Below are 23,659 nucleotides of genomic sequence, written 5' to 3'. Positions count from 1 at the left end.
TTTTTTCTTTTTTAGGATTTATTTTTTTATATATGTAAGTACACTGTCACTGTCTTCAGATATACCAGAAGAAAAAAACATCGGATCCCATTACAGATGGTTGTGAGCCAGCATGTGGTTGCTGGGAATTGAACTCAGGATCTCTAGAAGGGCAGTCAGTGCTCTTAACTGCTGAGCCATCTCTCTAGCCCAGCCACCATTTTTTTTTTAACTTAAAAAATTAACTATTTTTGTGTGTATGAGTTTGTGTGCACCATGTATGTGCAGGAGCCTGCAGAGGCCAGAAGGTGCTAGGAACCAAACTAAGGTCTGCAAAAGCAGCAAGTACTCGTAACTGCTTAGTTATCTCCAGTGCTCTCCTCCCAGAATTTTAAAAGCTATAGGCCATTGTGTTTTGTGCTGAGCCTTAGTCTGTTAAATTTGTTAAGAATTAAAAGTGTTTTAAATATTTGGCTAGTATGACAAGTGCTGTATAAGATACTCTAGTTTTTAAAAAACCACCAACAAAACACTAAACTCTTCCATTCATGCATGCCTGATCTCCTTGGAAAATTCTTTTGTTTCTAACTACTGAGCCAGAAAAGGATGGCCATTGTTTAAGCCTTTGATACAATGAATGCATTTCCTTCTACAGGAAATTGGTAGCTTCCACAGTGTGTTTCTTGATTTTTTTTTTTTTCAAAAGCTACTGTATTATAGCCTGGCAGTGGCAGTGCAGACTTGGGGGTTGGCCTGCCTGTGTTATACTGTAGCACTGTACTAATTTGCCTTAGTTTTTCCCTCTGAACAGCCTGTGGGAATGATGTCTGGTTGATTGTTTTGAGGCATTGTCTTTCCTTCTCTGTATGAAGCATACTTTAGAGCAGGCTACCCTGTTTCCCCAGAGAAATTTCTACCTGACTCTGGGTATATAGGCAAATAAAGTAGCTAAACAAATCAAGCATTTAACTAAATTCTTAAGTTTGTTTTGGCATGGGGACATCCTTCAGAGCCATCGAATTGCTTGCTACATGAGCATGAGGAAGTGAGTTTGATACCAAGAAATATCCAAAAAACCAGACCTAGTGGCACAGCTTGTAACTCTGGAGGTGTAACAGCAGAGGCAGATGACTCTCTGGGGCTTACTTAGTGAGACCCAGGCTAATGACAGGTCTGTCTCAAAAACACAGTGAATTGACTCCTCAGTTGACCTTTGCCCTTTACATAGATATATACACACACATACAAGCATCCATGTTAACACATCCATCCATGCATGCATATACACATTTTGTTTTATTATTTTATTTCTTGTCTCTTTGAGACAGGGTTTTTCTGTGTAACCCTGGCTGTCCTGGAACTTGCTCTGTAGACTGGGGTGGTCTTGAACTCACAGAAATTTGCCTGTTTCTGCCTCCCGAGTGCTGGGATTAAAAGCATGTGCAACCGTTGCCCAACTCATTTTTTTTTTTTTTACATTTATTTATGTATGGGGTTGAGTATGTCATGGTACGTATGTGGTGATAGGATTACTTTCTGAAATTAGTTCTTTCTTTCCATCATGTGGGTTACAGGGATCAAATTCAGGTTTTCAGGCTTGGTAACAAACATCTGTACCCATGGAGTCATCTCTCTGGCCCCAGGAGTTTACTTTAAAGTTGCTGTACGTTGAATTTTTGTTCATTAAATATAAAAGCACATTTGCATCTGAATAGGATGCTCATATTTTTTACATAGAATTAAATTTCTTTTTTAAAAAAAGATTTATTTGTTTTATATAAGTACACTGTCCCTGTCTTAAGACACACCAGAAGAGGACGTTGGATTCCATTACAGATGGTTGTGAGCCAGCATGTAGTTGCTGAGAATTGAACTAAGGTCTTCTGGAAGAGCAGTCAGTGTTCTTAACCACTGAGCCATCTCTCCAGGCCCCAGAATTAAATCTTAAAAATATTAATATTGTTAAGCCAGATGTGGTACACATATCTTTAATCTCAGCACTAAGGAGGTAGAGGCAGGCAGATCTCTGAATTTTAGGCCCCTTGGTCTACATAGCAAGTTCCAGGACAGCTAAGGCTACAGAGAATCCTTGTCACAAACTAACACAAAGAAGCAGTTGCCACAGCAGCTACTGCTGGGTGTCTTAATTAGACACCCAGCATCAACCTGTCATCAAACATCACAACAAAGAAGCAGCTTGGAGAGGAGAGGGTTTAAAAATGCTTACAGCTCTGTGGTCACACTTCATCACTGAGGGAAGAACAGGGCAGGAACCTGGAAGCAGGAACCTGGAGGAAGGAATGGATGCAGAGGCCATGAAAGAGTCCTCCCTTCTGGCTTGCTTACAGACCAGGTAATATCAGCCCAGGGTTGGCACTATTTACAATTGGTCTCTTCCACTTCAGTCATCAACCTAGAAAATGCACCACAGGTTTTCCCACAGGCCATTCTGATGGAAGCCTAAAATGACCCTAGCTTGTGTGTCAAGTTGACATAAAACTAGCCACCATGCTTAGCTTTAGAGTAACCAGATAGTTGATGAGGAAAAGTGTCTCTTAGAAAGTGGTAAAGGAATCGTAGAGTATTAAGTGATAGATTAGTGGTCAGGCCCTAGGTTCAATCTCCATTACTACAAAAACAATAATGGAGCTGTTTTAGTACGTTGAATTAATGGGATGAGATAGCAATTGTGCTATCATAGAGATACCAGATACATTCTGTAGCTTCTGATGGAGGAGTCTTTCTCCCTTTTGGTCTTGCAGAACAGGTCATCTCCTAAGTCAGTTTTCTTCTTGAGTTTGGTGAAGGAGCCATCCAAAGAAGGAAGGGGCTTGAGTGTCTCAGGGAGAACCTGCCTTTCTCTGCATCCATTTTTGTAGAGAGGAGGCAATGACAGTGCCCAGAAGTCTTTGAGGCTTGCATCCTAGAAGCAGGAGCATCCTGGAGCAGTGTGCAGTGACTGTCACAGAGCCCCAAACTTCTGAGACCCAGATCAACCCCAGCTTCTTCTGGGAAATGCCCTGGACTCTTCCAACCCATTTCCACATCTTTCTTTCCCTTGCTTCTGTGAAAATCACTGTCTGCAACTCCATTAGGTGGCAGCTCCTGCTGTCTTCTCAGCACATGGTCTCTGGAGTTGGGTTCTTGTCTTAGATGTCTTCAGCTACCTCGTGGGTTGGGCTTACAGGTTTGGCTTTCCTGGAGACTTGGTCATGAACTCCTTTCACATGGATGGATCCAGATCCCAGCGCCTGTGGCTGTCAGGAGGTTGATGTTGAATTGGTGCTAAATCAGCTGTGAAGATTAGCAACTACTCTCGGGCAGTGAGAACCAGGCCTCTGATTTAGTTTGTTATGCTTAGTGACTAATGTCTTGTGAAGCACAAAGAAAATTGGCCTGTCAGTGTTCTGTTTTAGTGTTGAAGTACCAGGTAAATATCTGTTAATGCTACATTAACACAACCCCAGTGTTTTATTTAAAATTGCTTAGGATTTAAGAAAATCAAGCGGTTCAAATATTTAGCTTTTTTTTCACATACCTCTGCATAGTAATTTAAAACCCAAGTTAATAAAAAATATAATTTTGAACATGAATTATTCTTCCTAGGTAGTTTAGTAGACAAAATTTAAATATTATTTCCAGTGAAAATTTACCAAGATGTCTCACATTAATTGAGCTTATTAAATATAAAATCAAGACAGATTTAAAATGAAATCCCTTTTAAGATCTTTAAGTCATTGTTGTGTCAACAATGACTTAGATATTTCTGTTCAAGATGTTTTCCCTGTATGGGCTCACTCTAGGAGGAGTGGAGGGACCACTAAGCTTCTGCCCTTCCTCTAAAGACTTCCTATGGTATTCTGACTTTGAGGACTTGAGGCTAGTGGACTGACTCTAGCCTCTAGTTGCTAGTAATCTGTTTTCTTCAAGACAGGATTTTCTGCTTGTCTAAGTCTTTGAGCTCAATTGAGACATAATCTTCAGACAGAAGCTTTGCCCTATTGGTTGTTTTTCTTCCTCCTGAGGATTATGCTGGGAGGTAAGGCTTCTAAAATAGGACACTTGGTCCAGGTAAGCCTGTCAACATGTCCAGGTTTTCAGAGTGCATTGTATCATGCCGTGGGGAGGGGCGGTGGCACTGGAGATCATGCGCAGGGCCTCCCCCTGAGCTATACCCCCAAACCCAAGTTTTTCTTCTTAAACAGGATGTCTTCTGTCTGTCCCCACACCCTTGTTGGCCCCCATCACTAGGATTTGGATCTGTGTATGTCAGCTTGTATATACATGTGATTTGGGAATCAAAGCTTCACGAAGCAGTACTCTTTCTGTGAACAAGTCAAGTTTGCTACTCTTTGATTTCATTATCATATCTACCCTTTCTGTAATTCTTTTGTTGAACTATAACAGGAATGTGCACATACTATAACTTCCCAGTGACTTTTCATAAATTAAGCACATCCCTGAAGCAGCCTCAGATCAGACAGAACATTTCCAGCCCCTGGGAATGCCTCCATGGGCAGGCTTCTGTGTGATATATATGTGTGTGTGTGTGTGTTTGTTTTTGTTTGTTTGTTTGTTTGTTTTTTGTTTTTTCAAGACAGGGTTTCTCTGTGTAGCCCTGGCTGTCCTGGAACTTACTCTGTAGACCAGGCTGGCCTCAAACTCAGAAATCCACCTGCCTCTGCCTCCCAAGTGCTGGGATTAAAGGCGTGCACCACCACTGCCCGGTGTGTGTGTGTGTGTGTGTGTGTGTGTGTGTGTATTTGTAACCCACTAAATTAATTTTAAGACCCAATGGGTCTCAGCTTGGTACTTGGAAAAAATATAGCCATGCTTCATCTAATTATTCTTGAAGTAGGAATTTTCTTCTTTTGTAGATGAAAAAGATGAAGTCCAAGATGACTTGATTTCTCCCAGGATCACATGGCTTGTGCTGTTTATCTCTCTTCCAGGTTTCTTCTCCCTGAGATGAGGAGTGTCTTGTTTTGAAGGTCAGTTGTAGCTGTTTCTGTTTTATGCTCAGCTTTTCCCTCTTAGTGTGCTCAGGGGATGGACATTCATTATGAAGACAGCTCCAGTGAATTGCCGGTATTAGCACTCTGAGCATGAGTCAGATACATCTGCTTGTTACTTTGGTGGTGTCTTGGAAACTTTCTTGGCATTTGTCCTCTGGTCTCAGGATAGAAAGAACCTGCAGGGACATAGACAGCATGGGCTTTCACCATGCAGGACAAACTCAGTGCCTCCCTGCCTCTCTTGTGGCTTGTTGAGAGATTCTGTCTCAGGGGCTTAGAATTCCTACTGGAAGGCAGTGTGACTATCCTGTGATCCTTATGTTCTGACTGAGAGACCACTACTACTACTACTACTACTACTACTACTACTACTTCTTCTTCTTCTTCTTCTTCTTCTTCTTCTTCTTCTTCTTCTTCTTCTTCTTCTTCTTTTTTTGAGACAGGGTTTCTCTGTGTAGCCTTGGCTGTCCTGGAACTCACTCTGTAGACCAGGCTGGCCTCGAACTTAGAAATCCACCTGCCTCTGCCTCCCAAGTGCTGGGATTAAAGGCGTGCGCCACCACTGCCCAGTGAGACCACTACTTCTAACCAGCACTTGTTGTAGTTGCTGAGGTCATGGCCCACAGTCTGTATCTAGACATTCCTGCTTGGGTATGCACCTAGGGACTCAACCAGCCTGGAAATGTTTGCTAACTTGTCAATGCTTAGCTGAGACTTAGTTCCAAGAACCGTGAATTTTCAGGTTCTTCTCCCATGGTAGAATTATCTGGTTGGCAAGGTTGCCAGACATGGAACATAGCAATGAGTAAAAAAAGGTTCCTTCCAACATAGAGTTCATTTTCCAGTACGTAGATGAATGTTTACTGTCAAGAGCTAATGAAGTTAGGATAAAGCAGATTTTTTTTTTTTTTTTTTTTTGAGGCTGGGTCTTTCTGTGTTGCCCATTCTGTTGGAAAACCCAAGCTCACATGATCCTCCCACATCTGACTCCTCCCAAGTAGATGGGACTACAGGTAGCATGCTGCCAGGCCTGTCTCCATCAGTTTTGTCTTTTCTTCCTTTCCTGTTCCATTTTTGACAGTCTCACTGTGTAGTCAAGGTTGGTCTCACATTCATGCTCCTCCTACCTCAGCCTCTTTAGTGCTGAGACTTATAAGGTTGTGGCCACCATACCTGGACTAAAGAGGTGTTTCTTCCTATGAGGGTAGCATTTTCAAGTGTTAGCTTTTCAAGGGGCCTTCCAGTGTGTAGTCTAGTTTGGCTGAGATGTGGACATGTTTCTGAACCTGTCTGAGAAACAAATGGAAATGTACCTAGACCTGTCCATTCTGCAGTGCCTGGGGTGAGGTAGGGGAGGAGCACTGAGAACTCTACAAGGCTTGGTGTTTATTCATTGTTTCTGGCAGTGCATTAGCTGATGTTGGGAAGTACATCTGAGTACTGTTTCTGTTGTCTTATTAACTGGGCCTGTGGTCAAACTGTCTTCTAGATATTTATATCAGTTGTCTTAGTTACTTTTCTCTTGTTGTGACAAAGTACTATGACCAAAGCAATTTGTAAAAGAAAGCATTTAACGTGGGCTCATGGTTTCAAAGGGTTAGCATCAGTCAGTGGTGGCTGAGTGTAAACCTGGCGGCAGAAACAGCTAAGAGCTCACATCTTGGTCAGAAAGGAGGAGGAAGTGTATGTCTGTGTGTGTGTGTGTGTGTGTGTGTGTGTGTGTGTTTTCATACACTGGGAATGGTGACTCTTTTGAAACCCATGACTTACCTTCTCCAACAAGGTTATACCTCCTAATCATCCCTAAAGAGTTCTATAAGTTGGGGACCAAGTATTTAGATGTCTAAGACTTATTAGGGACTTGTCATTCAAATTATCAAGCCCATGATTAGTGCTGCTCTCAGTCATAGTCAGAAAATGTTCTTTTTTGCAGTAGACATCAATCAGTGCAGAGACTCATAGCTGGTCAGAATGCTGAGAATTAGGGCTGAGTACTCAGCCACAAACAGAACATCAGGGAACATTGCTGAAGAGGAGAGACAGAGACAGAGACTGGGGAGGAACACAGTCTGGGAGATGCTCTCTTCTGGAGACAACATTGCTGTTGCTCTCATGAATTTACTGTAGCTATGGTTACTTGCGTAAGACCTGTACAAGATCAAGTCAGTCCATAGTTTCAGTGTGGATAGAGAAGCTCAGCTTCACCCCCACATTAGAAGCTATTGGCAGCCGATGGCCACTGTGTGCATGTGCTTTCTTCGTGGCCCAGTTGCTTATGCTCGTGTAGGCAGTGTTGTACTCTGTAGGTAAGATGCACTCCTAGGGACTTCTCGTTACACGCATCGATTAGTGCATTGGTCAGTCCTCATCAGAGAAGCTGCTGCTTCCTCCTCTCCCTCCTCCTCCTTTCTTCTCCTTTGTTTTTCTTTTTCTTTTTCTTTTTCTTTGCTGTAGATACCATTAACACAAAGACCAATAACTGATCAAGGTGCAGAGAATAAGAGACTGTGGATGCTCAGCCCTAACAGGATAATCTGTATCGCACCTGCTCCACCCAGCCAAGTTCAGGGATCCTGGGAGAAGAGGGGTGGAGAGATTGTAAGAGCTAGAGAGGTGGGGGATGACTGTAAGGAAACCTTCTGGACTTCACAGCAGTCGACAGTATGCATGAAAGCTACACAAGCTCCGGCCAGACAAAATTCCAACATAGAGAGAGAGATCGGTCCGAAGTTCTACCCCAAGCTAAGAAGCCATTGGTAGTCGATAGCTTCTGGGAAAGGGAGAATCCTGGGAAAGGGAGTATGAGTTTTCTTTAAGGTGTGACCCCTGGTGGCTGGAACAACATCCAATGAAGACTGCGTACCCAAGAGTATAGAGGCAGCACAAAGTGTACTTGATAGGTTTAAGAACAAGTAGTGAAAGGAGGTCACAGAGATGGAGGGGTGGAGAAGGGAAGAGAGATCTGGGGGAGCGGAGGAGAGGGTGAGCGTGGTAAAAATGCAAAGACAGAGTATGAATATGCACGAACTTGTAAAAGGATGGAAACATTCTTAAAAGTTGCCAACAATTAAAAAAAAAAAAGGTTTCTAAAAAATACCAGGGCCAAAACTTGCTTCAAAATTAAATGCAGAATGAATCTGAGGTGTTTTGGGCATTGTATGACTTAGCCGTAGCTTTGGTTCTAACCAGAAAACAAGTGTACATACTATTGCATCATGCAACATGATATGCCATTCTGCTTGAAACATTTCAACTCAGATTTGGACCATTGAATATTATAGATTGGTGTTTTTTCTGTCTTTCTTTTGTACACGTATTTTTCTACTCTTATAGAAACATAATGGTTTGGGGATAGAAAAACAGCTCAGTGGTTAAGAGGGTGTTCTGCAGAGGATCCAGTGCTTTCTTCAAGCACTGCACTCACATGCTGCCTCCCCTTGTGTACCCATAAAAACAAAATCTTCATTTAAAAAAGAGACATAATGGCTGGCCAGTGGGCGCATGCCTTTAATCCCAGCACTTGGGAGGCAGAGGCAGGCAGATTTCTGAGTTCGAGGCCAGGCTGGTCTACAGAGTGAGTTCCAGGACAGCCAGGGCTGCACAGAAAAACCCTATCTCGAAAAAACCAAAAAAAAGAGAGAGAGAGAGAGAGAGAGAGAGAGAGAGAGGGAGAAAAGAAAAAAAGAAAAAGAGAGAGACAGAGACAGACAGACAGACATAATTATTTAATTGTGGAAAACAAAAAATTTTAAACACCTCCTGTGTTTTAACAAAAGAGTTATTTTTAAGTATATGTATAGGTATGTACACATGAATGCAGGTGTCCTCAGAGCCAGAAGTATAGGATCTCCAGGAGCTGGAGATATAGATGGTTGTGACCCACCTGACATGGTTGCTGGAACTGAATCCAGGTCTTCTGGAAGAGCCATCTCTTAAGATTCAGTTCTTGGGCTGGAGTGATGGCTCAGTGGTTAAGAGCACTGACTGCACTTCCAGAGGTCCTGAGTTCAAATCCCAGCAACCACATGGTGGCTCACAACCATCTGTAATGAGATCTGATGCCCTCTTCTGGTGTGTCTGAAGACAGCTACAGTGTACTCATATATAATAAATAAAAAAAAAAAAAAAAAAGATTCAGTTCTTGTTTTCCTAAAGCTTTGAGGTGCATCATTAGGTTGTTTATTTGAGAACTCTCTAGTGTTTAAACATGCTCTCTTCTAGAATGGCTGCAAGAGACAAGCTGGAAGGTTAGCCAAGATCTGATCCTAATGAGTTTGAAAGGGTTTAGACATAATATTTGAACACTGGGCTGCTCTGTAGGATGGAGGAGTATGTTAGCTACTTTTCTCTTCTTGTGATAAAACAACCATGATCAAGGCAACTTGCAGTAGGAAGAATTCATTTGGGCTTACAGTTCCAGAGTCCATGATGGTGGAATAAAGGCATGGCTGCTGCCACAGCAGCTGAGAGCTTACATCTTGAGCTGCAAAAAAGAAGCAGGAAGTGTGACCTGGGAATGGAGAGAGTCTATTAAACTCTCAGTGCCAACCTCCTAGTGATTTACTTCCTCCAAAAAGGCCAACCTCCTCATCCCATCCAAACATCACTAGTGTGGGACCAAGTATTCAAGTGTCCCAGACTGTGGGGAGATCTCATTCAAACCACCTCAGGGAGAGATGAGAGCAGACGTTCTCTCCTTGCTGCGGAGTCAGGAGTGGGGAAGAGTGGACTCCAGGCTAGAGGAAGGTGGCTAGTTGTGCTGCCGCAGTTATCAGTGAGGATGCTGACACTTGTTTGAATTAAGGAATCAGAGGCAGTAAGGTGAAGAGTAGCTGAAAGCAGCGTGGGAGGTAGCATTTGCAATCGGAATGGTGATTGTCCACATTGAGGAAGGAGTTACTTTTCATACTGAGAAATGCAGGGTGAAAGATGCTGCTGCTTAGTTACACAGGAGGAGGAGAAGGTTTGGAGAGGAACTGGTAGATCTGGTTATGGACACATGGAGAGTTTTAGGAGCCTGTGGAGACCTCTGAGAGGTTATTTGGACATAAGTGCCTGCAGCTAAGAAGAGAGAATTTATGGCTGGAATATAGCTTAGACATGTAGAAAGCTTACTTAACGTGTGCAAAGTTCTGGGTTTGGTCACCAGCACCCCCCCCCCTTCAAAAAAGAAAAAAAGAAAAAGGGGATGGTTGGAGGCCTGATTTGAATGAGTGAGATTACTGAGAGTGAGCCCAGTGGTAGGACAAACTCCCAAGGAAACCCCTAATTAAGGGACAGGCCAAGAAAGAGGAGCTGCTAAGGAGAAGGCTTGCTATGATGTCCTGGTTGGAGAGGCAGATGGCAGGCCGGGGCATGTTGCTTCCTGGCCAAGGAGGGAGGTTGGTGTTTGTTTGTTTGTTTGTTTTAAATAATAGTATCAGAAGTTGCAGAGGTGAGGATGGAGAGCGAGTTCAGACGGCTAAGTGATGAGGTTGTTTTGATGAGAGAGCTGCTCATGACCAGGCTGGGATGAAGTTGACTTGCTGTGGTTTGAGGAATGATGCAGCCAGGGCCAGCTAGCTCTTTTCTGTGGAGTTTGCTGTGGAGTGAGGAAGGAAGTTGGGTGAATTTTGGAAGTTGTTTATTATTGAGCTTAGACGGCTGGGAGGAAGTGATGAGAAGAGGAAGGAGGGGAGCAGAGAGGTGAGTCAGGGACCAGGCAAGCACAGGGTAACCTCAGTGTAGCTTTCCAGGGACCCCCAAGGGGTATGTGATCATCAGTGCCTTGTCCTTTGCAAATGCCTCTTACTCCCTTGAAATAGTTAAGTCTGGATTGGTGAGATAGTTTATAGTCAATTAGGGTTTTTTTTTTGTTTGTTTGTTTTTAAAGATTTATTTATTTCATGTATATGAGTACACTGCAGCTGTCTTCAGACATGCCAGAAGAGGGCATCGGATTCCATTACAGATGATTGCTGGGAAGTGAACTCAGAACCTCTGGAAGAGCAGTCAGTGTTTAAGTGCTGAGCCATCTCTCCCACCCATCAATTAGGTTTTAAAAATCTGAATCTACGCCCCTCCCTCCCCATCCCTGATCTTTTCTTTGAGTACTGTTACTGGTAAGGGAACCTGTAATGACTTTCATCTTGGAAAGCTGAGTGCTGTTTCTGTAGATCTCAGTACTGATTTGAAACTTTTGGTGGACAGTGTATGCTATAGTGGGGGTGGCTCTGCTAGGTCTCAGAAATGATATCCCAATGTGTGGCACCTTGGCATGCGAAACATTTTTTTCATTTATTTATTTATATTTTTATCTCATAGTCATCCATATCAAAGCATGTATTTTTCACCCAATATTTTGCCTCCATAATTTTGAATAAAGTATTTTCTTTTTTGAGATTATTTCTGATTCAAGTTATTTATTTTATCTTAAAGCATTCAAGATTCTGCCCAATACTGTACACACACCCATATTATTTGTTTACAACATAATCTGTCAGCACTTCACTTTTACTTCAATCTTCTGATATTTCCTTGTCCTCATTTAAAACCAAAAATAACACCCACACCCACACTCTTAGCCCAGCTGCTTAACATTGAAACTCACTGTTGGTGGGTTTCTTTGTGTTCTAGGACCATATAGTTCATGTAATTTTAAACACACATTTGGTACTATGGCTGGGGAGGAAACAGGACTGAAACTTTTATATACATGGTGATACTTGACATAAAGTAAAGCACATTATTATTTTGTGAAATCGCCAATATTTTTCTTACTAGGCTTCATTGTACAACAAAAACATATCTGGTTTATGATATCTTATGACACTTAGAAATAGTACTAGGTCTTTTATGGAGCAGCAGACCAATAATGTAAAATCTCAATTTTCTTGAATACCAAATTTAAATCTTTGTTCTTATTTATTATTATCAATTATTACTTGTTTCTTTTTTTTATTGGATATTGTTAAATTAACAGGCTGGCAAGCCAAGGACAGGTAAGATTCTGCACAGAGCCTTACCAACCTAAGACATAAGTGCATTGCTTTTGATAATGCATATTCCATGATGGGTAAGGAAGGCATTCTTGTCAGAACGACCTAAGACAGGCTCAGTCTTGTTAATGAAATAAAAAAGTGGGGAGAGGTGGAGAGCCTTTGGGACTGCTTGGCAAGAATCTGATGTGGGCCAAGGAGAAGGAAATGGGCTGCTTGGCAGGAATATGACATTGGCCAAGGACAAGGAAGTAGGCTTCAGACAGGAATCTGACATCAGGCTAGAACAAAGAAGTAATCTCAAGCAGGAATCTAAATATTAGGCTAGAACAAGGAAGTAATTTCAGGCAGGAATCTAAATTTTAGGCTAGAACAAGGAAGTAGGCTTCAGACATCAAAATGACCTTGGGCTAGGACAGGGAAGTAGGCTCAGATACTTTGGTCATCCTGATAAGCACTTAGAAACAATGATCACAGGAGTGTTCACATAATTGGGTTTAATGTCTTGCTTTTTCTTTGACTATCTGTGTTTATTGTCTTGCTTGTTCCTTGACTATTTGCATCTATTGTATTGCTAGACCCTCAACCTAGAACTGACCTTAATACATGCATGTAATCAAAATGGTATAAAAGCAAAACGGAGGAGGGGGGATGGGATAGGGGTTCTAGGGAGGGGAAATTGGGACAGGGGAACATTTTTAACTAAGCCAGAAACAACATCTTTTGGTGCTTCTTTTCCACATCACTCTGACCCCCAACTCTTCTGATGCCTAGAGGGACTTGAATGCTCTAAAATGGCCAGGCGTATCCACCAGCAGTGTTGCTGTTGTAATTTTCTTCTCTCAGATTCCTCAGGAGCTAGCATCACAGGAAGGAGCACTTGATTCCATGCAGGATAGACTTGGTGGGTTAGCACCGGTTCTCTGGTTGCCAGCTTGTTTGTGAAGAGTATAGATAAGCTTCTGTTTTCTGAGTTCTTGATGTTCACTCCCTGTGAGTGCTTTCCCTCTGGTGCTAAAATCTATGTGCCTCTTCTTGTTAATCTATGTAGGGCAGAGAGGAAGTTCACTTTGCTTCTATAGTTCCCAGCTCACAGCAAACTCATGTTTGACCTTTTCTTTAGACACATGAGCTGTCAAATGGGATTAGTATTGAAAAGGGATAGAAGTATTTCTTTGTTCTTCCTGACAATACCTGCCCCACCCCACACACATGCAGTACACATGCAGGCATTTATCTTTTTGTCCTGTAAGAACTCAGTTGGAAACGTTCCCATCAAGAACGACATAAGGATCCTGACATTTCTTAAGAACCCTCTGTCTAGCATTTTCTCCCCTCAGTATTTGTCTCTGTAAGTGGGGGGGCGTTGATTACCCTGGCAGCTGGCCAGAAGGCTTGTTTAAGATGACAAGGTTGGTATTCAGCATTAAGGTTAAGCTTAGGTTAAGTCTTTGCTCCAGGAAGAGGCTTGCAATTTGCATATAAAGCAGTGCAAAAAATAAGTTTGTAAGTTGTGGAGTCATTTCAGCCGCTGGAACTTATGGATAGGACTGTCGGGTCCCCAGAGAGAAGACAGCTTGGGGGGCATAACTCACCAGTGTACCAAAGGCCACCACGTGGAAGTGAGTGAGAGCCTAGCGGGTGGCGCTGCTTCTTTCCTTGCCCTGTTTTTAGCTCTTCAGACAGACTGGGATAAAATAGGAGAATTCTAACAGGAATCAAAAGGGAAGTGGCTGGTAAAGAAATGGGTGTAGAGTTGCCTGAGACCCACCTACCTGGATTCCCCACGCTACAGGGCCTTCTGTCCAGCCCTAGCCCCAGCCACATTTTCTTCTAAAAGGTCAGACTCTGTCACATGTCAAACTTAAAAAGTTTTTTTGTGAGCTAGAGGCAGCCCTTCAGGAAATACTGAAAATTAAGAGGGAATTGGAAGAAAATAGGGTGTGTACTGCTGATTATGTAGTCAGTTTAACACAAGCTAAAGTCTTCAGAGGAAGGAGCCTCAGCTGAGGAAATGCCTCCGTGAGATCCTCAGTAGGGCATTTTCTCAATTAGTGATCAATGAGGAAGGGCCCAGCCCATGGTGGGTGGTGCACTTCCTTGCTGCTGGTCCTGGGTTCTAGAAGAAAGCAAGCTGAGGGCTGGAGAGATGGCTCAGCGGTTAAGAGCACTGTCTACTCTTCCAGAGGTCCTGAGTTCAATTCCCAGCAACCACATGGTGGCTCACAACCATCTGTAATGAGATCTGATGCCCTCTTCTGGTGGATCTGAAGAGAGCTTCAGTGTATTCATATAAAACAAACAAATAAATAAATCTTAAAAAAAAAAAAAAAAAACCAAGCAGGCTGAGCAAGCCAGTAAGCAGCACCCTCAATGGCCTCTGCATCCGCTCCTCCCATCAGGTTCCAGCCTTGCTTGAGTTCCTGTCCTGATTTCCTTCAGTGATGGATTATGATCTGGAATAAGTTGTGACCAGGCCAGCCCAGTCAGTCAACAGGTTCTTCAGCACCGGAGTGAGGATTAAAAAGAAAAAAACAATTAGACAACACTGTAGCATGACCCCAGCCAATTCTGAGACTGAAGGCAGGTTTATTTTTTCCCAATTTGCTTTTAAACCATTTTAATTACATGCAAGTATTTTAAAGTCATTTCTAGGTTGAGGAACTAGCAATACAATAGATGAAAATAGCCAAGGAACAAACAAGGCAATAAGCAAAGTTCTGCATTCACTCCCATGATCAATGTTTCTAAGGGCTTATCAGCATGACCAAAATATCTGAGCCTATTTCCCTGTCCTAGCCCAAAGTCATGCCTGAGTACCACTTCTTTGTTCTAGCCTAAGATTTAGATTTCTGACTGAAATTACTTCCCTGTTTTAACCTAAAATTAGATTCCTGCCTGAACTTACTTCCTTGTCATGGCCCAAAGTCAGATTCCTGCCTAAAGCCCATTTCCTTGTCCTTGGCCAATGTCAGATTCCTGCCAGGTGGTCCCAAAAGCTCTCCACAAAGTTCAATAAAGCCTTTCCTCCCCAGCTTTCTTTTTGGTGTTTTGCTGCAGCAGTAGAAATCCTAACTAAGATGGTGCAAGTCAAACAACAGTTCCACCTGGAAAGAGTAGCAGGCGTGAGTTGACATAGGCTTAGTGAGGTCCTTTCTCAGCGAGACCCAGACCATGACAGGAGCTTCTTGCCCACTCACTGTCTCTCTGCTTCCTTCCACTTTTTCTTATGTTGGAGACAGACTTCTGTGCTGTTCTGTGACTTCTAAGGTGCTGGCTGAGTGGGTGAAGGGTCTGGAAGGCTGCTCAGGGCCACTTTCTGAGTAACAGTTTAAAAACATTTTGCTTGGCTCTTGGTGTTGAGGACTCTGCATGTTCCTTCATGCTAAATGCTGCTGACTTTCCCTGAATGCTCTGTGTGACCCAGATGGCTGATTTTCCTTCCTTGCAGAGGATGCTGTTTCCTGTTTACATCAGCATCACCACCCTTCTGGGACTGGCTCAGGAACTGTGGGAGGGTGGGCGAGGCTTGCTCTGCTTATCCTGTGCTCTCGACCCAGAGGACTGGAAAGGAAAGGAAAGGAAGGCTCTTGAGGAAGAGGAGGGGCCGTGGAAAGAAATGGGGTTTCTCAGAAGGAAGGGAGCCCAGGAAAGAAATGGGGGAGCAGCCTGTTCTGCGTGCAGTGACCTATGCCCATCAAGGACAGAAGTGAGGAGGGTTCCAGGAGTGCTGAGTAGCAACGGAGGTAGCCTATGTGTTGTCCATATGAGCTAGGAGTCGATATGGGGCTATATGTTCAATAAAGTCTGCATAAGGTCTTGGATGTGAGTTCAAGAAGGACACTGAGATGGATTCCTGGGGAAGGGCTTTATTTGAAGACCTCAGACCACGGTACCAGAGAAAAAGAGCATGGCAGGACTGAAGAGAGATGGAGATAGCCTGGGCAGATCACACTGCCTTCAGTAGCTCTGTCACAGACACCCACATGCACTCTACAGTGGCACTGTCTGACTCCCAGGTATCAGGATCTTATCTAGAAAGTACACCAGAGAGCATTGGTGGCCGCTCGTCCTGCCTCCTGCATGGGAATCAGCCAGCCTGGCTGCAAGCTCGCGCTGTGAGACCACCTCCATTCTCAGAAGTGCTTGAGAGACCCAGCCACTGGAAAAATGCCTCAGTGGTGAACACACTAGTGAGCTAGCCTCACTTCCTAGACTAAAGCTGCCACCTGCTGCAGAAAGTTTTCCTGTACTTCTGGAATTTTATTTTATTTATTTATTTTTCCAAAGGGGAAGGGGTTTATTCAGGGCAGAGGGCAAAGGTGGGGAGAGAAATGGGAGAAGATGGTGGAAAAAGAGGAGAGAGGAGAGAAGTGGAGGCCGGCCATGACCACATGGAGAGAGGGGAAGAGAAAGGGGGAAGGGCGAGGGGACAGAAGCTAGAGAGACAAGAGAGTAAGAGAGTAAGAGCTGGAATTTTATTTTTTAAATGTATATTTATTTAATTACTTGTTGTGGGACAGAGGCATGTGTGTGGAAGCCAGAGGACAGTGTTTTTGGAAGTTAGCTCTCTCTTTTTATTCTGTGTGTACCAGAGAATGAACTCAGGTAGTCAGGCTTGACAGCAACTGTTTTTCCCCACTGAGCTGTCTTCCTGGCTCCACTTCTGACTTAAAAGCAAGCAAGCGGCCGGGCAGTGGTGGCACGTGCCTTTAATCCCAGCACTTGGGAGGCAGAGGCAGGAGGATTTCTGAGTTCGAGGCCAGCCTGGTCTACAGAGTGAGTCCCAGGACAGCCAGGGCTACACAGAGAAACCCTGTCTCGAAAAACTGAAAAAAAGCAAGCAAGCAAGCAAGCAGACATTTAAAATGTTTGTGGGTGCTACATGTGTGTTGATCCCTGGCATGGCCAGAAGAGGGCATCAGACCTCTTGGAGCTGGAGTAACAGACAGATGTGAGCACTGTAAACTGGACTCAGATCCTCTGGAAGGGAGCAATCTCTCTTCACCGCAGAGCAAGCCCTCTAGTCTCTCATTCTGATTTTGCTGTCCAGAATGTGCTGCTTTTTTTCTGGGCCAGAATCTGGGCTCCAGGTCTGTCTTCTGCCCAGCATGCAAGCTGCTGTGGGGTGCTTCCTGTTGACAGCCACTTTTCTGAGTGGAAGGTCTTTGCCTTTAGGTGGAGGAGAGGACAGAAAAACTTGAGGCTCTAGCTTCCCGAGGTGTGCTTGGTGCTGACCTCCATGCCTGGTGTAAGGCTGAGTAATTGGAGAGGTGGCCAGCTTCAGCGGTCCTAGCTGTTGGGGAGGAGCGTGGGAGTGTGAATGGGTGTTGGCCTCTTGCCCAGTGGTACTCCTAAGTAGGACCCTAAGGTGTTGATTTAGAGACATCCTGAGGTTGCTCATTGGAGGCTGGTAAAACCTGGGGAGTTCCCTTCCTTCAGGTCTGCTTCTCCCAGACTTACTCCATTTCTTGGTCCCTCATCCCATCGTCCTGAGATAGTGGCAGCAGCCATAGTGCTTTGTGAGAGTTCCTTATCTCCTTTTCCTGACTTGGGTCTCAGGAGACCGCTTTTTCCTCCACTTTGAGGAAGTAGAATCAGGTTTGGGAAGATGAAGGTCAGCCTTGGGATCCGTAAAAGGCACCTGGAGCCTATTTTATTTTTTGGTTTTCAGAGACAGGGTTTCTCTATCTAGCCTTGGCTGTCCTGGAACTCCGTAGACCAAGCAGGCCTCGAACTGAGAGATCCTCTTGCCTCTGCCTCCCAAGTGCTGAGACTAAAGGCATGTGCCATAATTCCTGGAAGATATTTTATTTTATTTTATTTTATTTTATTTTATTTTATTGTTTATACAGTTTTACTGTGTACCCTTAACTGACTTGGAAATTCACTATAGACCCATGCAGGCCTCAGGCTCAATGCAGTCTCCTGCCTCATCCTTTTGGGTGCTGAAATCACCGTATATGGCCAGAGAGATTCTTAGCATCCTCTTCTTAATTTTCCCAGCGCTAGCCTTTGTTTTTGTCCTTTCCTGCCTAGGAACCCAGCAGTCTCTGTGAGTCTCCTTGACAACGGGATAGATAAGTTAAAAATAACTCTGTGCTGGGCCTTCTCTGGTGTTTGGCTCAGTTCCTGTGGCTTCTAGATGCTCCTAGAGTGTGTCAGTGGGTGGATTACAGGGCGGCCAGGGCAGGTGATTACAGCTGAAGCCCTGAGGTTTAGGGATCAGAACTACATAGCCACCACATGGTGTTATATCTAGTCTTACTACAGGCAGTTGGTTGCCAGTGCAGTGTGAGTGTAAATGTTAATGAATGGAAAACTGATGTTGGTGCCAGGACTTCACTTCCTCTAACTGAGAGGAGCAGTCATGGAGGTATTAGTGTCTCAAGTCTCTGTGACAGTGGAGTGGGACACAGCTCTGGTGGCAATTGCTTATCTCTTTCAGGGAATCCCTACACTGGTCTGGATGATGTAGATCAGTGATAGGTAAAGTAATGTTCTGGTCTTACATTCACAAGGCCCTAGGCTTAATTACCCAGTACTGTAAAACAAAGCAACACACAAAAAGGAACCCCTAAAAAATCTGGGTCAGTGGTGACAGAGGCTGTGGCTTTTTGCCCTTGGTTTGGTTCAGGTACAGGTGGAGCAGGGTTTTCAGAAATGGACAGCTATTTCTGGGTATTTAGGCTGTCATAGGGATGAGCCTGGGCTTCTTAAACAGTGGCAGGCTCAGGGCCAGGCCCTCAGAAATTAGTTAGGGCCTCCTCCATTTTGCATTCTTGGGAAGCCATTTCTGTCTTATACCTCCTCTAGGGCCCTTGGTGTGGGGGTGCTAACAGATTGTGCATGATATAGCTGTCTCTATTCATGTCAGAACCCTGTCAGAATTACTGGTGGCCCATCTGTCCTGTCACCTTTTTGGGTTATAGAGTGCGTGTGGGACCGGTTGGGTTGGTGTATGTAGGTCCCTTCTCTGTCTCGCCATGTGGCTAGGGTCTCTCGTGGGGACAGAAGCTCGGGAATTTGACTGTGTTCACCCCACCTTGTAACTGTGCAGACGTTGGGCTATGTAAAGCTGTGGGACTCCTCTTGTAGATGAAGAGCACAGAGCTAGAGCTTTTGGCTTGGGGGTTCCTGGGCCAAAAGGTGGCCAGGAACCGGCTGGTTCTTAGGCCCTTGGGTTCCCAGGTACTGCTGGGGTGCTGTGGAAGGGCTGAGAATGAAGTGGGGGCTGGGTCACAACTTGCTTGTCTGGGTCATGGCTGCTCGCTTGGCTTGGGTGGCTGGGTTGATGGTTTCCGTGACTGGGAACGCAGAGAATTCTTAGATGAAGACCTGTTCACTGTTCCCCACAGCGGGTCCCAAAGAAGAGAAACAATCCATGCATGGTGTTAAGACATTATTGTCATGGCGGAAGATAGATGAAAACTATACCCTGGTATTTTCAGAGTGGTCCTGAGGTTAAATACCTTTTGCAAGGAAGAGGGTTTGGGAAGGAATGTTTATTAGCTATACCCCCTGGCCTTTAGGTGCCTCATTAATATGGAAATCTCTCTTGAGGCTCTGTGGCCTGTAGTTACATCCTCTACCTGTGGAGGGGCTAGTGGGTGTTGTCCTACGTGACTGGAGGACTCGACTCTATGGAGGTCCGCAGCCTAGGGTCAGGAGCCTGGAGTCTGGGAGTGTGGCAAAATGCATGCCGTCGGACGTCCGTTAGGATCACCTGGAGTCTCCAGGGATTTCTAGCCTTGCTCGACCAGAAGCCGTGCCGTCCTTTCCCGGTCCTACATCACCTCACCATGCTTGGTGCTCTGAGTTTCTGTAATGGACCTCCCGTGACAGCTGTTCACTTCTTAGTGGTCACCCAGCAGTTTTGACCTTTGCTCTTTGTTTTTGTGTTGTAGGAATCAGAGTCTGAAGCAAAGCTCGATGGAGAGACGGCATCAGACAGCGAGAGCCGAGCAGAAGCAGCTCCCCCACCAGCCTCCATAGACGACACCCCAGAGGTCCTTAACAGGGCCCTTTCCAATTTGTCCTCAAGGTAACCTGGCGTCGTGGTGCGCAGTGTCCGACTGAGGCTTTTAGGATTTCCAGCTCAAGGTTGTCTTTTCTCCTCCATATACACCCACTGTGCACATTTCCTTCAGTCCAGGAAGACTGAACTTAGGAAGACTTACTTTCTAAGAAGTAAGATTCCTGACCCCCAAACCAGCCCACTTAACATGAGTTGTGTTCGTGCATGAGAAGCACAAGTCATAAGACTCCAAAGCACTTTCTGAAAGTGTTCCTGTGCCCCTCCTGTGCGTAGGGCATCATGAATCCTTAGCCTTACCACTAGTTTGCTGTGGAATCTTTCCATTTCTCAGCATAATACGGACAGATATTATGTGCTGATTTAAACATGCATTTGAAATAAAACCTATCCAGATTGTTGTGTTGAGGGTGGGGTTGGTTGCCGCATAACATTGGTGTAGACAAGCCCAGTGCGTATTTGAGGCAGTTGGCACTCTTGGGCTAAGATGGCTGTTATCATTGTGACTTCAGGGGCATGCTGTGTAGAAGCCAGCTGCAAGGAAAATGATTTTAACTTCCTCTTTTCAGATAGACATGGCCATAGAAGCCATTCATGTAGACACAGAAGGGAAGGACACTATCTTCTCTTCTGGCTCTCCCCACACTACCTCCATGCTTTGTTTGAGGTTTGTGCTAGTGGCTTCTGTACCTGCTAAGTGGTTGTGAGCAGGCAGTGGTGCTGAGGTCCTGCCCTCACCAGCTGTGCCTCTTTTGAGGTGAAGGGATGTTCAGGAGAGGGTTACACCAGGGCCTCCAGTCTCACCTCCTTAGGCGTGTGCCTGACAGGTCTTTCTCTCTTACCTAGGTGGAAGAACTGGTGGGTGAGAGGCATCCTGACTTTGGCCATGATTGCATTTTTCTTCATTATCATTTACCTGGGACCAATGGTTTTGATGATGATTGTAAGTACCATTGACAAGCCATGTTAGTGCTTCACTCAGCTTTCCTGGGGGATTGTCATCTCCAGTCTGCTGCTGCTGACAGTACCTGGTGATAGGTTGCTTCTGGGACTCTCTGGAGCTCCAGGTTTCTCAGAACCTTCTGTCTTAGAGCATCTGTAACTTGCCGTTTTTCACATGCCAGCTGTAGGGTCACTACATGAATGGTGAGCTCAGAAAGCAGGTGAGGCCCCCACATTTATAGCTTCAGGGTCAGAGTGGGAAGAGGATTGGCTGAGACCTGGAAGGCTCTAGAAGAAAAGGGTAATCAGGGTTCCAGGACTGTGCATTTTATTGTGACATAAAGGGCTGCAGTGCGCGGTGGGGTGGTACGCGAGAGAGCGCGGATCAGTGTGAGACTGGAGCGTTTCTTAATGCCGGAGCTTTACTGAAGCTGTGACCTGAAGACCCTAAGAAGAGCTCTCTGATGCCTCTGTGTTTTTCCAGGTTATGTGTGTTCAGATTAAGTGTTTCCATGAAATAATCACTATTGGCTACAATGTATACCACTCCTACGACCTGCCCTGGTTCAGGACCCTCAGCTGGTAAGCTTTCTGTTCCATGGGTCAGGCACCTTGCCTGATTTGGGTGATGTGATTTGTGGCAGGTACCTACAGTGCTGGTGGAGACATTGCCACAGACTTGCAAGGTATCTTTGAGTCTGGATTGTATGGGTCCTTTTGAGGAGTCTTGAGAAGCTGAGGACTTCACTAAAACAGATGTGTCTGTGGTTGGGTTTAGCTCAGCAGTAGGGTCCTTGGGCTCCTGCAGCCAGGGATGGTATTGTGCATCTGTACCTGAGGTCAGTGAATTTTTTATGCTGCAGCCCAGCACATCACTGGAGTCATCTGGGAGCTAGCAGGTTCTGGTGCTGGTATTGCTGTCTCTGGAACTTGATTTCCTCATTACCACAACAGATTGTTAAGGTTACTTTCTTTAAGACACTTAGGGTGCCAGTGTGGTTAGCATCTGAGCTCCTTCAGAGAGACTCTTTTTTTCTTCTCCTAAAAAGGCTTGGCTGCCTAACAGCAAGCACTAAATAAAGAACTGTGGCACATATGATTTCTGAGCCCTTTCCTGACCCAAAGCTCTGCTGTTAGCTATGCTGTTCTCAGGTAGTGTTATTCTAGCAGAACTGGGAAGACCCACTGACCATGAGAATTGGTCTGTGACTTAATAGGCTGGACAGGAATGATTTGTGCGTAAGCAACTTGGCTATAGTCAAGGAAGCTGACACACTCAGATCTGGGCACACTGTTCATGTGCATCCATCACTCAGCAGTACAAGCTGACTCTCAGCTGCCACCCGCCCTCTGGGCTAAGATGTTGTTCTCTTTGTGGCTGTTCTGTAGCTAGACAGCTGTGTTTTTCGTCTTGCTAATGTGCTCAGGAGGCCTGACTGTTCTTGTCAGTCACTTTACAAAGAAATTTTGTTTCCTACCAAATAAATCCAATAATTAAAAGTTGGGAAAGAGAGGCTTTTTAGTTTCTTCCTGTTGAGGACTTGGGTGATACAGTGTGATCCAATACCCAGAAGCAAAGTAGAGGCTGCATGCGGGTGTAGGGTGGGTCTTCCCTCAGGTCTTCAGTTGAAGAGAGGATGTAAACAGATATGCAGCTGATGCTGGTTGGGGGGTCTGGGTTCCAGCCGGGCTTCCACAGGGGCTCATGTCCTGATATAGAGCCTAATTGCCTAATGAGGTCATCAGTTTCTACTTGCTGTAGAAATAAATGCAGCATGTTAGATGTCAGGTCATGCAGCTTTTTAAAAGTTCATTTTTATAAAATGGTATTAAAACAACAAAGGAAATTGATGGGTAGGTGAAGGGAGTGTTCCAGAAAGGAAGAGGTAAGCCAGAAGAGACAGTAACAAAGCCAGTGAGCCGCTTTAGACAGTGAGGGGTCCTGATGGCTAGTACGAGTGAGCCTAGGGAGGGGGGCTGGTGTACACTGGAGGGTCCTGAGGTTCGGTGTGGGAACACAAAAGGAGAAACTGACGTCCAGGTCTGTAACTAAGGGAGGGTGAGTGAAAGATGCCACAGATGTCTAGCTCAGCTCTCACGGTGGGGCAGGCTGTCTGACAGTGTCGTGGATGAGAGCTGCATACACTCCCCTCACGCAGTGTTCTCATTGATTCCAGGTACTTCCTCCTGTGTGTGAACTACTTCTTCTATGGGGAGACAGTGACAGACTACTTCTTCACTCTGGTCCAGAGAGAGGAGCCTTTGCGGATTCTCAGTAAATACCACCGGTTCATCTCCTTTACCCTGTATCTGACAGGTATGTATCACAAGTTTCTGCAGTTCTCTGGGCATTAAGTTCCTCTGTTTGATTTATAAGAGTTGATTATAGTTTTGTGATGTTAACTCTGACCATGCTAGGAAGTGAGCTGACAGCTCTGTCTTACATTGACTGTAAACTATTTTTTTTCCTGTGGGCTTTGAAGTTAATGTAGTGCTTAATTGTTACAAATGAATTAGTCATTGGACTTCTTAACTCAGTTGAAGAGAAAGAAATGCAGTGTGATTGATTTTATTCTCTCCTTCTGTCGCCAACTAGGATTCTGCATGTTTGTACTGAGTCTAGTTAAGAAGCATTATCGGCTGCAGTTCTACATGGTAAGGGCAGTGTGTGTGTGTGTGTGTGTGTGTGTGTGTGTGTGTGTGTGTGTGTG

General features: G+C 44.8%; 1 protein-coding gene across 1 annotated transcript in view; it reads left to right on the top strand.

Moving 5' to 3' along the window:
- Positions 1–23,659, top strand: part of Cds2 (CDP-diacylglycerol synthase 2) — a 40,702-nt gene that overhangs the window by 9,631 nt on the left and 7,412 nt on the right. The window contains exons 2-6 of the mRNA XM_028754902.1: positions 19,879–20,015; positions 20,853–20,949; positions 21,433–21,530; positions 23,126–23,265; positions 23,545–23,603. Coding sequence (XP_028610735.1) covers positions 19,879–20,015; positions 20,853–20,949; positions 21,433–21,530; positions 23,126–23,265; positions 23,545–23,603 — 531 coding nt within the window. The remainder of the gene's footprint in view (positions 1–19,878; positions 20,016–20,852; positions 20,950–21,432; positions 21,531–23,125; positions 23,266–23,544; positions 23,604–23,659) is intronic.

This window comes from Grammomys surdaster, unplaced genomic scaffold (genome assembly GCF_004785775.1).
Source record: "Grammomys surdaster isolate TR1022 unplaced genomic scaffold, NIH_TR_1.0 129, whole genome shotgun sequence".
NCBI classification, from domain to species: Eukaryota; Metazoa; Chordata; class Mammalia; order Rodentia; family Muridae; genus Grammomys; species Grammomys surdaster.
This window is presented reverse-complemented; position numbering and strand designations above follow the sequence as displayed.